Raw genomic sequence first — 16530 nt, 5'->3', positions numbered from 1 at the left:
GTTGGAAGTAAACGCCAAAACCACTGAACGGATTTGGATGAAGTTTGCACATTGACAGATCCGGCATAAAAGAATACCCTATATGTTAGTAGTATATCTACTAACATTTATAATATTTTTTTATGCTGGATATATACACAGTGGAAATTTAATTATAATGAAAGAGTTATATATGGGCGAAGTTGCGGGCAAATTCAAGTGCCTATAATACGATATAATATGTACACGCACAAAAACATTACAAGACACCGAAATGCATATCTTCAGATTCATTAAACACCATATTTGATTCTCAGGACCTCGTTTTGTTGATTTTAGTAAATGTCATGGTTTGAAACCGTCACAAGCCCAGCAAACACAAAAATGTTAAAATATTTGACTAACAAATCGTAAGATTTTAACTATATTGCGGTCGAAAGCTTTTAGCAACTCGAAGGTCGACCACGGCAAATTGCGTGACTTTTGCAATACATAATTGTGGTCAGATTGACATCTGAACGTGTTGAGGGCTGGCGCAAGGAATGGTATTCGGATTAAAGGATTCTTAATATTACTATGAATGTAAGATTATAAAATGATTATAATTATTTTTTGAAAGTTGAAAACAACTCCTGTATTCTGCTATTGTAAACACATTACAATTAAAGTATTTATTATGATTCGAACGTTTTTAGGGAACCGTACCTTTAAAAAAACACTTACAGAATTTTTGTTGTTTATGTGTTCGTCTGTCAAGACCCTTTTTCTCAAGAACCCATACAGATATGAAGACGAAATATATATAAAATACTTGAGTCTACGGCCTCTTTCGACTGTGAAAAAATCTAACCTGCAAGTTAACCGGATCAAAAGATATGACCGTTTACGTCGCATATTTAGCGATTTCATAAGGGATTCAAAAACTTACCACTTACTTTTCACTGACCTAGATTCATGAAATTTGGCAAATGCAATGTCTTACAGCACATGTAAAGGAAAATATCTGCAAACCAATATATACTTTAATAACAAAAGAAAGAAATTAACTTGTTATTCCGCGTTAGGCGCAATATCAATGTCTGGAGTTCGAACGACGAAGTTAAGTTTGTCAAGTTTGAACTTATATGTTTAGATTCCTTACCTCAAGTTTGTACGGGACTCTCGATGTCCGAGTCTAACTCGCACTCATCCGTTTTTTTAATAATTGATTCTTTATTGTAAAGCAATTACTATTCACCCTTTTTCGTCTATTTCACTTTAATTTGGAGTGAAATATAAAATATCCTTTGCATCTCACAGAAGAGTTTTCTTTTCACGACCGACCGCCAACATTTCGTCAACCATAGATATCGTGAGGGATGTGCTCCCGACCAAACAATGTATGTAGTTCTCATTAGCCACGATGAAACTAAGAGATTTTTTTTTAAATAGATGAATAACACCATGGGTGCCGCTAAAATTAGTTTTAGGGAGGTGCATCTGCACCCACGCACTATACTATATAATATCATTAAGTTCTTTTTTAGGTTTCCGTACCTCAAAAGCAAAAACGGAACCCTTATAGGACCACTTTTTTGTCCGTCCGTCTGTCAAGAACCTTTTCCTCAAGAACGCGTGGAGGTATTAAACTGAAATTTATATCAAATACTTAGGTCTACTGTCCCTTGGAGCTGTGAAAAAATCAAACTAACGTTACACATTCATGATTTTCACTTTGAATTTTGTGTTATTCTAAAACGACGTCAGCACCAAACGACGTCATTTATACGGTGCAAGACGTAATGACCTTTGCTTTTTAATAAAGCAGAAGTAAAATGACAGTTTTTTTATTTCTCTCTCTTTGAAATTGACAGTTGTGACGTACCTATTGTAATATTGACATTTGATATTGACAAATAACGGTTCCTATTTTTTTTAAATAAATAGTAAGGTGGACCAAAAATCTACTTCATTCAACCATGTGTATGACGTCATCAAACAATTTTCGGTATTTTAACTTTTTTCTTTAAACATTGAAATTAAACTAATTTTCGGATTCTATCGCGGTATTAGTGTTTTATTTTCTCCCGACGTTTCGAAGACTTTGCAGCCTTCATGGTCACGGGGGGGACTTTTAAAATTAAGTATTAAAAAAAACAAAATACATCATCGAAGTCAAAGTAGAAAAATTACGAAACGGTATTTTTGTTTTAGGCACGTTTATATTTTGTAATATTGTCAATTGTTTTATGGTATTTACGCATAATATTTTCTTTAGCTTCTACACAGGTAAAGTTATTTGTATTTTCCGTGTTTGGCAACCGGCGTGCGTTAAACGTGGCCTAATAAATCGGATGCGGGCACAAGGAATCAGGTATCCGCTGATGAAGTTTCTATTGTCCTCAATTAACTCATTATGTGGTAATAAGTAGTCCGCTTACAGAGCCTAAAGGTCGGACAATTGTTTATGATAATATCGGCCTATTAAACAACTAGCGTCGTGTTCAAATCTTCGCGAAAACTAGGTAATTGGATATTTAATCAAACACAGCGTGCCCAGCAGACGTGGACCTGCCACTGCAATTTGTCATTATTATTTTAATAGATTACCTTTAATTTTTTTAGACCTTGATAAAAGCGCCACATATCGAGTCAAAAACTATTTTGTCTTTCAAAAATGAACTAACCAGACATTCACAAATTATATTGAAAGTAAAGTGATTTTATAGATTAGCGTGTAAAAATTTTATAACTGGCCATTTTTATTTTCTTACATTTCCCATTTCGTTTACTGATTAAAAATTAAACATCGCTAAAAAAGCATCAAAAACCATAGCTAAAAAAGCAAAATACTGTTTATCACTAGAATTTACGTTTATTTTCAAAATAACCAATTATATTTATTATTACAATATACAGTCATATATTTTTCTAGAGCAAACTTGCAAAAGTTTATCATAGGATGAAAATGACCTCTACATCCACTGGCTGGACCCAAGTGGAAAAGAGAATGCCCAAATCTGTCCCGCCTTTTGAATGAAGTGTTTGCCCTTGCGAAATTCCTTATTACCTACGATATAATTTTACAAATTACTTTTATTTCCTTTTTGTAATTTTTATAATTGTCGTTGTCAGCAGCATTCCTGGCAAAAGTTATACTATGTTAGCATAGGATAGGAATTAAGGTACGTGATCAATATTGGCAATACTACGATGTTCAGTAGGTACTTATTTGCGACAATATATCAATATTCGTGAAAATCCGTTTTTGTGCATTCAACGATTATAGAATAACTTAAATAAAATAGCAATATTACATCTATAGACTTGTATATGATACCAAATTGAGGAGAACTATATTTTGTTATTATTATGTTAGTATATTTACATACGATTTTATACATATTTTATTTATATAACAAGAGATACATCACAGTACCAATGTTTTTATTTCTAATTGGGTTGATCCTCGATCTATGACATATATAGCTATCAAACTCCGACACCTAGAAAAAACCTAAACATATATAAAAAAAAAAACAAAAATGAACATAAAAGTGTTTTCTTGTACAATAAAAAAAAATGTTTTAATTAGAAACATGTTATACCTTGTCTTTGATGTGTTAGTTCTCATAATACTATTAATATGGATTTTATTGATTTGCATATACAAATATATAAAGCGCTATATTTATGTGTTATTGCATATTTTAATATTTTTTCATTGATAATTATTATTCAGTAGGTCAATGTTACCTTTCTCCATGGCCATACAATAATATCTATTATTATACAAAAAAAAAGTAAATTTATACATAAATAGTATTTGATTTTAATTTATATTAATTACTAGCTTTTGCTCGCGACTTCCCTCGCGTGTGTGTACTATCTCCATAGCAACTTTCATACAAAATAATTCAATTGATTTCGAGAAAATCGGTAACATACCGACAGACAAAAAAGAGGACTTTGTTTTATTATATGTATAATAAATAAAAATTTGTTGCCTTGATCGTCTTAACAATGCAGCGAAACTCATCAAAAAGAAATTTAATATTTAAATATTCTTAGACATTCTGAAACCAATGAATTGACTTATAATAACGCATTAACTCGGTTACCTTAGTAGACTGAAGCTAATATTTGCTCCATGCATGCATAACATAGGTATAAGTAAATACTAGTTCGATTTTTCCTATAAATCTTCGAAGCTAGCAATCCATACTTATAATACGAAAACAACTCTGTCTGTATATTCGCGACTGAACCACGGAACCAAATACGATCAAATTCGGTATGGAGATCAGACCCTGAAGAAGACATCGGCTACGTTTATTCTTGGAAAATATATAAGTGAGACTTTCATCCCAGAATAACTCTTTCACGCAAAGCCACGAGCAAGAACTACAAAATCTATAATAATATAGGTTATATATAATTTAAAAAAAACTACAGAATTAGTTTTTGTTTTGTTGAACTTGGTAATATCAATTTTAATGCTCAGAGTTAAGATATTTATTCTCTAAAAGGTGGCTATATTACCCCTGAATAATTTCTACTGGGGAAAGGACATTAAGGCTACCGGAGCCGTTAGCAGAAGCTAGTATAATGGCTTATATTGAAAGCATTTAAGATAACGATGGCATTATATGTTACTACCTATAGTAACTACGATAAAAACAAAAGTAACATCGAGTAATAACGATTAAACATCGCTTAAATCTAAAACAAGACATTATAGGTCCATAAAACAGATAATCACGGCATCAGTAACCATCTAAATGTAACACTCTCACGGTATGCAAAAAATATGAAGTACATTGATGTTTTGCTATTTTAGGGTAGACTGAGTTACAATAAGCGTAAAATTTTTGTATGACATTCTTCCTGATCCGCTCTATATAATCTTAGAACTCTTTGTTTACATTAATTACATAATGAAAGTGGACCGCAATTTAACTACTGAAATATTTTACATTGTGGCGTAGCAGTAACGTCACAAGAAACATAAGGCGCGTGAAGCTTGAGCCACGCGAACCGAACTAGCAGCTCCCCACATCTCATCTCCTAAAATCGTGACGGGACAACGTCTGTCGGGTCAACTAGTATACAATAAAATTTGTACATAGGCGGACTTAATGCCGAAGGCATTTCCCAGTAAGTAGTTTCTAAGGGTGGAGCAGAGATGGACAAGGTAGGTGACTCAAAGAAATCTCTTGTGATAAACAAATACAACAGTAGATATAACTAATACGATAAGTACTTATATACAAATATTAATTAATTATAATTTATAATATTTATAATTTATATATACATTAAATGTAGACATAATATAAAAATATAATATACCAATATATAAAATGCATACTATAAATATTGATCATAAGATATATGAATTAGGGAGGTGACACTTCCAATCCATTCAGTAATAGTTGTCATACCCTCATTTTGAAGGCCAAGCGAGTCGTAACCGACCTGATTTCGAGTTTACACAACTTATTTATATTTCCGCATGATATAAAACAAATTACATAGATTATTTAATTTATACATTTTATTATCAGCGTAATGGGACTTTTGTTTAATTTCCTTTCGTAAATAGATTTAAACATTCAAACGCCATGTCATGTTACATTGAAGCAGCTGAAACGACCTCTGAGTTACCTCTGAGTTCGCCTCAGCCATTTGAATCCGCCGCAGATGTTTACTGAGTACTTAATTAAGGTAAGGTAAATAAGATTATTATTAAAAGCGGCGATAGCCTAGTTGAGTGATGAACGGACTGCCGAGACGAATGTCCGCAGGTTCAAATCCTAAGAGCACACACCTCTGACTTTTCTAAAAAATCATATGTGTCTTCTTTGTGAATTTATCGTTCGCTTTAACGGTGAAGGAAAACATAGTGAGGAAACCTGCACAACTGAGAAGTTCTCTATAGGAATTTCGAAGGTGTGTGAAGTCTACCAATCCGCACTAGGCCAGCGTGGTGGACTAAGGCCTAATCCCTCTCAGTAGTAGAGGAGGCCCGTGCTCAGCAGTGGGCGAGTATATAATACAAGGCTGATATTATAAGTAAGATTATTACATAAAATGTAGGTAATTAAATAAAATACATGTCATGGTATTGATTTACATTTTATTGTAATATCCACATGTTGATATTTCCTTTGGTTTTTCAATTAAAAATCGTTTACAGTACTGGATATTTTACCGAAACCATTATTTTCAATCTCATATAAAATCAACTTATAATTATTTTAATGGTAAAAAAAAATAACTAAATGAACAAAACATAAAGAAAGAACTAAAGTTAAAGTTATTTTCGATAGGCAATAAAAAAGTTATAAAAACAAAAATATTCATTTTGTATAAAGAAGTAAACAATTGTATTTGAACTTACGGCATTATTATAAGTTAATATCACTACTATCAGCTTGAATAAAAATTAAATAAATCCCCTATTTTTAAAAAATCAAAAAACTTCGCATGACATGGCGCAATACAGAAAAACAAAGATATAATCCGTTGTCTATAAAAAACAAATTTATTGTTTAGGGAAAAGGTCGTCGAGAGGCAGATCGTCGACCACCTTGTTAGAAATGTCTAATAGCAACTTATTGACAGTACTCTCGAGCGAAGGCTTTGTCATCTTCAAGAACTCTCCTCGGTTTTGATTGATAGCTTCATTCGCAGCTTGACCTAAAATATAATAAAAACTATTAATGCATCTCAAAAATACTTGACACGAACAAGTTACGAAATTCATAAAAAAACTACTTTGCTATTCTGGGGTTTAGAAACAACAGATTCCCTATCAGTATCAGGATTTGACAGCGCCCTGTGAGCGTATTTGGAACTAAAATATGGCAACATGAAGATTGTGTGGATGTAAACTTAGAACAAAAATTAATATAACCATAGTAACGATAAAATGCAAATGTATGGGAATCAACAGCATAAATTTGTTTGTAACGTATAGTCAAAGAGAATATAACCACTACGTTAAGTATATTGACAACTTTAGAAAAACACGTAGACGTTAACATATTCGATACGAACACAATGTTGTAACGTGTAAATTCCTGATAGTTGTATAGACGTCTTCTTCGGGAATTAAGCAGCCAAGCGGTTAGTCCAGAATTTAAAAACATGCTACGCAGGGCTATGATGCTAAGAATCCATGAGCGGGTTAAATTAATAAGTCCACGTACCTAAAACTTTATCACCGTTGAACAGCCCCTCGAGTTTGATGGAGTAATCCTTGATGTTAATGTCGGAGGTTATGCTGACGAACCTTAAATATTGTACGCCTTCCTTGTCGTACAGCTCCGACTTTATTGTGAACTCGGCGTCGCACTTTACTGTAAAGAATTCACCATAAATTTATTGAAATTAGTTAAAAAATAATTAGAGTAAAAAGAAGCAAAACTTCATAAACCAACTTCTTTGTAGTCAAGTGAGTAACTAAAATATTTATAGTAACGTATAGACATTACTAACAGAAATGATGCTTTAGAATTCTCGTTAAAATCCAAGTTGAGTTTAAAAGTATATATTTTTTCAAAAGTTTTATGATATTCAATATTAAGACACGGCTATATTAGTTTACAAGAACATTTTTTTATGATTTGAAAAAACGCCTTAACTGGTTTAATAGCTAAATCACACTCACGAAACAACAATGTTGTTTTATTTATCTCTTATATACTCTTGTATAAAAGGAAGTTAGAATTACATTTTGCGTCTACTGTAAAGACGAGTTCCGCGCTTAACACAACTTGATAGAAATTAAGGTAGTTTTGAAATAAATCATAATATTATAAATGTTAGTTAGTTGTTTGGATGGTTGTTTGGTACTTTGTCACGCCAGAACGGCTGAACAGATATAATCAGTCTGGAGTATCATAGAGGTTACTTTTTATCATGGAAAAAGCAGGACGTTTATCTCGGAAAAAATTTGCTGTCACTGGAGACGCGAGCAAACGTTAAATATAACGCATCCAATGCCTCTCTTCTTCGTAAGGTATATAGACGAGAAAAAATGCTTACCAGCTTCGGCAGAAAGTGCGCCTTTTCCACTAAGAGGTAGAATAATCTTCGTGTCCAACAGATATTGACCCTTAAAGAAAAGTTTGGGGAAGCGGACGCGGACTTTGAACGATAAATTGTCCAAGTTTATCCTGTAACCAGCAAATATGTGTGTTAATACCAATTTCATGTAAAACAACTTTTGGTCCTTCAATCCGGACTCGGATATGTTTTTCCGATTATGGGTTACATAGCAAAATTATCAAACTTTCAATCAATTGATTGTACATCGCAATCCATATACCAATAAATTGTATTAATCAGCTATTCATTGTACACATATTCTTCAAAATAAATATTACTATCATAACTAACCACAGCCAAACGATTGCTCATTGATATCGGACAGGCGGTCTTGAAATATGCCAAAACATTTCAAGAAAAACATGTATTTCCCAGAATCCACATCAATTTCACTTAAACGCAGAAACAAAAGATTAGATCACATGTAACTTCTTTCTTACGTGAAATAGTTTTGGAAAGTATTAAATTCACTCGTCGATTCTATTAGTTAATTTTAGTCCATAATCTATATAAAAAAATGTGAAAAGAGTAAGTTATTCTGTTTGTCATCGTAATAGAATCGGTAATACAACTGGTAAATTATATGTGACAAAGTTATAGCCTAACCTTTTTCTTATTTTTTTTATGCAGATACCGCGAGCGTTGTAAAATCGGCGCTCTGGATCGCTTCAGTGATTTAAGAGTTTTTATAACGGGAAAGGCTTTTCTTGGAGACCAATCCTCGAGAAACACCTAGTAGAATGCAAAGAACACTCACTGTAGACTTTTGATGGTAAAGTTCCCACCGCCGCTAACCTTCACATCTTTACCGACAGCACGCACCTGGGTATTCTGGGTATTAATAGCTGCAATCTGTGAAATACAGAAAAATATACTGCTAAATGTGAAAAACATTAAAATATACACTTACTAATAAATGGATCTAAAATTGATATTTCTTATTTACACTTTGCATTTGTATAGGCGGACTTAGTACCTTAGGCATTATTTACCAATCAAACTGACGGGGAGGTGTAGATGTATAGGAAAGTATGTGCTTTACCTAAATAAGACTAACTTAGCTGAAGTCGGAAGCTGCGGAAAATGTGGAAAGGACATGTGTAATAAATAATACCAGTCTTACATTATATACAGTCCCACTGCTGGGCACAGACCTCTACTATTGAAAGGGTTTTGCCACCACGCTGACCTTGGACTTAGTGTAAGTTGACAAACTCCACATACCATCAAAATTCTTATAGATAACTCCTTAGTTATGCATGTTTCCTCACGATGTTTTTTTTTTCATGGTAAAACAAGCGATAGTTCACAAAGAACAAACACATAAATTAGAAAAGTCGAATATGCATACCCTTGTGTTTTGAACCTGCAAACATTTGTTTTGGCAGAAGGACGTGTATGAACGTTACCAACCTCAGGTATGTAGAAAGGATCGAGCGCCGGCACATTCAACTCTGGAATTCCTTCCGCCAACTTCGGCCTCAGTGTTTCTATAGATTTGATGACGCAGGCGTCCACCGTCGCGGGATCCCTCTTACATACCGGGATGTAATCAGCTGGAACACCAAATACATTTTAAATGAATTACTTCTGAAAGCAGTCTATAATCGACCGTTTCTAAATTGCAAATAATATTCACTAAAAATATCCTTACATAAAATAATAATGATTTCTTATGTTATATGAATGTTAAACATTGAAATAAAACTATTTTACGCATTTTATCGCTGTTTTTATAATATAATTTTCTCCCAACGTTTCGAAGACTACAGCCTTCGTGGCCACGGGGGTACTGTCCCCAAAGATGACAAGACCAAAACAATACAATAGGAAATACGCCCTACCTGTACTGTACAAACAATCGCATACAAGATATGATATCGCATGAAGATACCTACGATTTTACAAAAACATATTCACTATAACTACACTAGTGCTACACTATTAATATATAGTGCTACACTATAAAAACAACTGGCTAGGCCAGATATAAAGTTCGTGTATAGAAATTAATGGGTCGTTGAGCACACCTTGAAGCCTGTTGCTAATAACAGACGAAAAAACGCCGGAAAGCACAAAGATTATTATTCCTAGTCTACAAGGTCGTATGCACATAATCATAGTATTTCTGCTGGAATTTTTCCTTATTGTTTATATTTTTAAGGTCCTTGAAGTTCTAGTGTCAACTATATATCTAGATTCTAATCTAGCTAATAAATAAGGCCTATGTTTACAAAACGCACAATTTATTATTCAAAAGAACACTATTTATATTATCTATCTTTCGCTATTTCTGTTAATAAAAATTATAATAATAGCTTAATTTTAATATTCGAAGATTATTTAATACCCTTGACCATTTATTGCACTAATCAGGTTTTGAGAACATTTAATCTCAAAGCACTGCGTGAGTATCACAGTCACATTAGATGTTAACAATACAGGGTACAATATTCTTTGAACCGGAACACAACAATGCTTGGACAATGATAATTGAAGCCAAAAATAGACATCACGATGCTAACTAGGTTCTCAGAAACATACGAAAGATATAGAACTAAGAGACGTTCTACACAACCTGAAAACCTAATTACGTTAAGCCGGTATCATCAAAATAACCATTTTTGTAGAAGCCATGTATTCGAAATTATTTCTACATATGTAAATTTTATTTTGGTTATTTAAATATATTTATAATATGGATACTATTATATTTATAATATACAAAAAATAATATTCCGTGCATCTCCCAAAAAAACACATATTTTAATTTGCAAACAACAATTAAAAAGACAATAATAAGGAACGATTTAGATTAGTTTAAAAATTTCAAAAAGTCCATAAAAATATTTTTTATAGGCAATTATTCCTTAATTTTTACATATTCCCGCAAATCATGCGCCACAAAAATATGGAACGAATGCTCAAAAACGTTTGCTCTGGGGAGACCCTTAAGTAGGTGAATATACACACCCATCTAGTTATGTGTAAAACATAATATTACTAACAGGTTAGGCGCAGGTACATGATTACATGGGTGATTGTGAGGACAATAGTGTATTACAATAATGTGGCGTCGTAACTTGTAATAACATACTATGTGAGGTAAACTGTGCTATTAAAATCGTCACTTCCAACCCGCAAAAGACTGCAAACAGCACTCTGTTATTTCATACTATGTATATAGTGGACGGCGTGGACATAGCTAGGGGGCAAGGGTTGAAAAACTTAGAAAAAGGCCTTGAGTTTACGAGACATCGCGTAGTCCAGGCCATTCGTTAATTTCGTCCCATCAGCTACCCCCTCTAGAGAAAATCTATAGCTATTGCTAATAGTGGTCGCAAGATTCCTAGCTATAACTGAATGCAGCAAGACTTATAATCACAATCTATTAAAACAAAAGAAGAAACTGACTGGATGACTTACTAATAGATTCACAGCACAGCCGAAACTAATGGGTCTAGGAGTATGAAATCTTGCACAAAGCTTCCTTAAGTCATGTGAATGGGCACTAAGAATGGATTTTTGGAAACACATTCCATAAAACGCTAAAATAGAAAATGAAACATATAAATTACCTACCTAACCAAATTGAAGATTCTTACACAAATTGGAAGCTATATTTCCCATATTACTATATGGGAATACTGGGAATGGGCGTTAGCGCGGGCAGAGTTGGAAACAATAACTAGGAATATAATATTTAAGAATATCTTAAGTGTGTGAAATATGGTCACATTATATTTAAAGACGACTCAGAACTTCCCCGCGCCTTAACCATTTAGATCCATTGTTCTACATCAAAGTTCCCATTATGATACGAATAAAAGTTTATTATTTATTTGAAGGAACAAAAGAATAACCTATATTTCAGTCTCCAGGATTTTTTTATTGTTATACGATTAACTAGGTTTAAGAAAATTCAATTGATAATAGAAATTTAAATAATAAATATAGACGCGTATAGATGTAAATATTCATGTGACGGCATTGGCAATGGTTTTATAAGTTCATGGATTTCCATCAATTCTATAACTAATCACTACCGGTAATTAATCAGCAAGAAATTATTTAACATTATTGATACATTATTCCATTATATTTGTCATTAAATGAGGTTTCATTTTAAAAATGTCAGACCTTGTAGAAAAATAATGTTACTAAAAAATAATATCTATAAATGAATAATAGAATTGTATTAAAATCCTACGTTTATAACAAAGCGCAGTACCGGCAACAATGGTAAGGGAAAAATCTAGCATATATCCGCTATGTTAATTATGGAGGACATAATAGGTTCCAAGTTCCATGCGTCTTTATGATTTAATATCGTTTATGTAATAATTACACGTTGATGTGAAAACATGATATCGATCAGATCCTGTGGTCAGGGTCGAGTCACGACCTGCATATAAATACAACCTACGTATTTCTTTATGTGATTGACAACGCATTAAACCTGTAGATCTAGCTAAGGCATGAAATTTTGCATACAAGCTGTTAACATTTTCTGAAACTTAGAAGAGCACAAACGCTTTAAATATAATGTCTAAATAAAATCAAGGCACGTTTGAAATGTAATCAAAACTAACTGGTAAATTATTTACAGAAAATTCTTCATAACAAACTCAAAATTGGTATCTGAGATTGTTTTATCTCGCCTAAAGAAAGACATTGACAATGACTACAAAAGAAGCATTCCATCAAAACCTTTTCGTGTAGTAGGTTACTTTAAAAAAAACGCTTGGATTGTTTTAAAAACACTTTGATAGTTTGACGGTAAGCGATACGACCAATGAATAGTAGCAACACCATACATAACTTTCAATTGCAAAATACTGCGTGGCACTCCACTGCCCTCGCCACTCTGAGACATAAGTGACAATGAGATACATGTTAAGTATCATAATGCGCAGTAATTACACTGGCTACAATCAAATCAGCACACCACTGTATCCTAACTACCCATTGTCCTAAATATTAAAACAATACATAGTCAGTAGTATAGTGAGTGTGATTCCCTATTAAATAACGAAAATTAACAGCAATAATGGATAAATCACATTACACGACATACTTCAGCGGAGAAATGAAAATCTTATCTATCATCACAAATCCACAAATCCTAACATTTAAAAACTAAATGCAACATCTGAGATAAGGAGAGGAGGTCATAAGCCACAAATTAATTATAACAGCAAAACATTTTCATAAAGGATAGAATTAATTTTCCAAGATTATTTCCGTAAACTTAATGCTTTGGTCAAGGGTATAGCAGTATTATTATAGCATTATTTATGTAAATTATTATAATAATTTTAATTCAATAAACATAAATATTATATATATAAATAGATTAAGAATTTATAAATAAACATATAAATTGTTTTATTTTTCATAATATGCAGATTTTAACTTTTTATCAAAGGACAAGTTTCAATTTAATCCGTACTAGGATTTACTTGCGGCTCCGGCCGCTTGCAAAAGTTTTTTTGCGATAAATATTTTCCAGGGATAAAAACTAGCCTAGAAAACTCAGGAGTAATGTAACTTGCCATTGGTAAACATTCAGCTTTTTTTTCAAAATCGGTTCAGTAGTTCTTGAGATTAGCGCGTTCAAAAAAAACTCTAGCTTTATATTATAGTATAGGTTAGGTAGGAAGATTTCGACGGGGATATGTATTTTTGCAACACTTAGAAATGAAATGTGACGTCTTCAAGATCATTAATCAATTTTTAATTTAAATTAATAAATAAAATGCGCAGGTAAAAAAAATATTCTATTTTGGTATACGAAAGAGAAGAACAAAATGAGCAAAGAAGTAAAATATTCTCAAGCTTGGAAAGTAAGCAAGGAATAGCTAAGTGTAAAGTACTACGGATAACTTAGCGTTTAAATTTCTTCATTGTAATCTTTTCAAACGAGGTGTTCAACATACTAAAAGCTATTTATTTGAATATTTCGCAAATGGATACCAACATTTCCGCATTTTGAGCTTTAATCAAACTCACGAACTTGTTAAAAATTTGTAATAATTTTATACGCAGCAAAAGTTTTTTTTTACTCGAATACCATTCTGTTTATAAATCAATTTTTATGTAGTCTTTTGAGTACAACTTCAAAAGGTACTCTTTATTTTAGATACAGAAAAATCAATTTTTCAATTGAAGTCAATATTATAATTAAGTAGAAGCATTTGATATTTTGAATTTGTTCAGCTTCTTTAGTGGCCGACTGTATCTATGCAGTGCAAACTTATAAAATACATACTTTTCAATACTTTGTAATATATATTATATAACTAGGTAAAGAGTTCAATATAGTCTTTAACTTCTCTGTTGGTCAAACAATTTTAATTTTTATATCTATTGATGAGCTTTCAATGCCTTACAATCGCGTAAACGTAAGAAAGAATGGTTTTAATTTATTTTAATTTTTGATCAATTAAAAAAATATATTTTAAATTAAAGCACGAAACCGAGCTCAAGAAATCTAGATAAGTGTGGGCAGTTTTGTTGATAAACTTATATACAATTGATATCAAACGCCAAAATTATGACAAAATATAAAATCACTACAATACTTACGTATCTTTTTGAATAAGCCGCCATCCGTAAGACACAATACGACTACAACAGTAGCTACCAGTTTATTTATTGACGACATTTTCACTAAATACTAATACGATGCGGCCGCCTTACGCACACTGTAACCTGCGCGCGATCTTACATAGTTTTATACCTCGAACAAACCGACTACTCTTATAATCAAGGTGACGTTTACAATGAATTATTAACAAAAAAAAACTTTAACATCTATTTCGCGAAACTTTTTAATTGTTGCCAATCTGATGGGCGTTACTTTTTGTGTATGTTTCATCGAATTGTTTAATGTAATTAATGTTACGCTCAATTTAAGGTCCCAGTAAAAAGCTTGGGTTGTTTTTATTATTATGATTCTACCATTGTGAGACTAAGTTTAATATTTTTGTGTTAAAGATAATGGGGCAAAGTGACTACTGCACCTGGTGTTAAGTAAAATGAAGTACAAAGATATGTCGAATGGCAAAAGATCAAAGCATCCCTTGACAGTCGGGACAATTCTAATGGTCTGCATAATTGCTTCTCTACGCTCCATTTGAAGAACCCTACATCTACATCTAGGCTTTAGGTATACATAATAGCTCATAGGGCCAAGCTGTAATCACTTGAAAGAAGCCGACGGAAGTTCTCCTGCCTCACAAAATACTGACTTAAACACATAATTGGCGCAGACGCTGTCGATTTGTTACCTAAAATCACTACAATACCTTAAAACTGTTAGTTTCTTGAGCAACTTCTACAAGCCGACAACTTCTGTGAGGGGACCAAGATTGCTACGTATTCCAACCTAGATGTTCAGCCGAAATACTACACCAACAGATTTTATAATGTGCATATTATATATTTATGGACAAGGGACCGGGAAAAAGTATTTTATATAGAAAACAGAGCATATTATCTCGTAAATCACCTAATAATATAATCGCGAATACTAGCTAGTGAAATAGGTCGTGTAATAAAAATTACAACTAAAATATTATACACTTTCTTGCTACCGTTTATAATGATTGCGATTTTTGACAAACTTATACAAACATGTAGCACTTGATAAATAACATATTATCGAACTAGCGTTGGTAATCACTACGAGGAAATACATTGCCCTTTTTTGTGCGTTAACATAAAAAAAATAGAAAAAATAAACCTGCATTTACTAAATCATTCTACGTTAATTATAATTGGTTGATTTAGTAATAGTACGACTAATCTAAAATGGTACTGAAACCTTTATTGATTAAGCGATTCGATCTATCAATAAAGCTAGTGAGTCCTGGATTGTATATATAAATGGGCTACATATTCTTTTTTTTATAACGTAACGGCGAAATGTGTTTGTTACACCTAATGGTTAGTTAATTATTGCGATAAATTCGCTTTATATATCGCAGCATGCAAATTAACGCTACGAACCGTAAATGTACTAAACTAATGGTAGCTTTGACTACGCATTTTTTTTTCGGCAAATGATATAATCAGATTTTTATCCTAGAATAAAAAAGTTCTGAATGATCTTTTATTCCTAAAAATCAGAATATCAGAGCGACCCACAATATAGAAGACGGCATGCTCAACAATTTCAATCATAGACGAACCCAGTTTAATTTTATACACGATTAGGTTTTGCCTGCGGCCCCGCCCGCGTGAGAAAGCTTTCCGGGATATATAATTTTCAGGATTAATATAGCACTCAGGGGTAATGTTCGAAAAACTTTCAAAATAGGTTTATTAATTCCTGAGATTACCGCGTTCGAACAAACATTCTCTTCAGCTTTATATATTAGTCTAAATGTAGGTAAGTTAAATCCAGTTTTTTACTTGTAATTATATACATTTACTGAAACTTATAGGTTGCCG

The 16530-nt window shown here is 32.5% G+C and overlaps 1 protein-coding gene across 1 annotated transcript; it reads right to left on the bottom strand.

Annotated features, from left to right (window-relative positions):
* Nucleotides 1–6080: 6080 nt before the first annotated feature.
* On the bottom strand, nt 6081–14807 carry LOC115442092. Its single transcript, XM_030167063.2, has 6 exons — nt 14662–14807; nt 9487–9629; nt 8831–8925; nt 8011–8141; nt 7173–7322; nt 6081–6660 (listed from the first exon to the last, which is right to left on the bottom strand). Exons 1-6 carry the CDS (start codon nt 14738–14740, stop codon nt 6506–6508), a joined length of 753 nt encoding a protein of 250 aa, XP_030022923.1. The 5' UTR covers nt 14741–14807; the 3' UTR covers nt 6081–6505.
* Between the last annotated feature and the right edge of the window lie 1723 nt (nt 14808–16530).

Source organism: Manduca sexta, chromosome 28 (genome assembly GCF_014839805.1).
Source record: "Manduca sexta isolate Smith_Timp_Sample1 chromosome 28, JHU_Msex_v1.0, whole genome shotgun sequence".
Lineage (NCBI taxonomy): Eukaryota > Metazoa > Arthropoda > Insecta > Lepidoptera > Sphingidae > Manduca > Manduca sexta.
The sequence above is the reverse complement of the archived record's forward strand: the minus strand, read 5'-3'. Positions and strand labels throughout refer to the sequence as shown.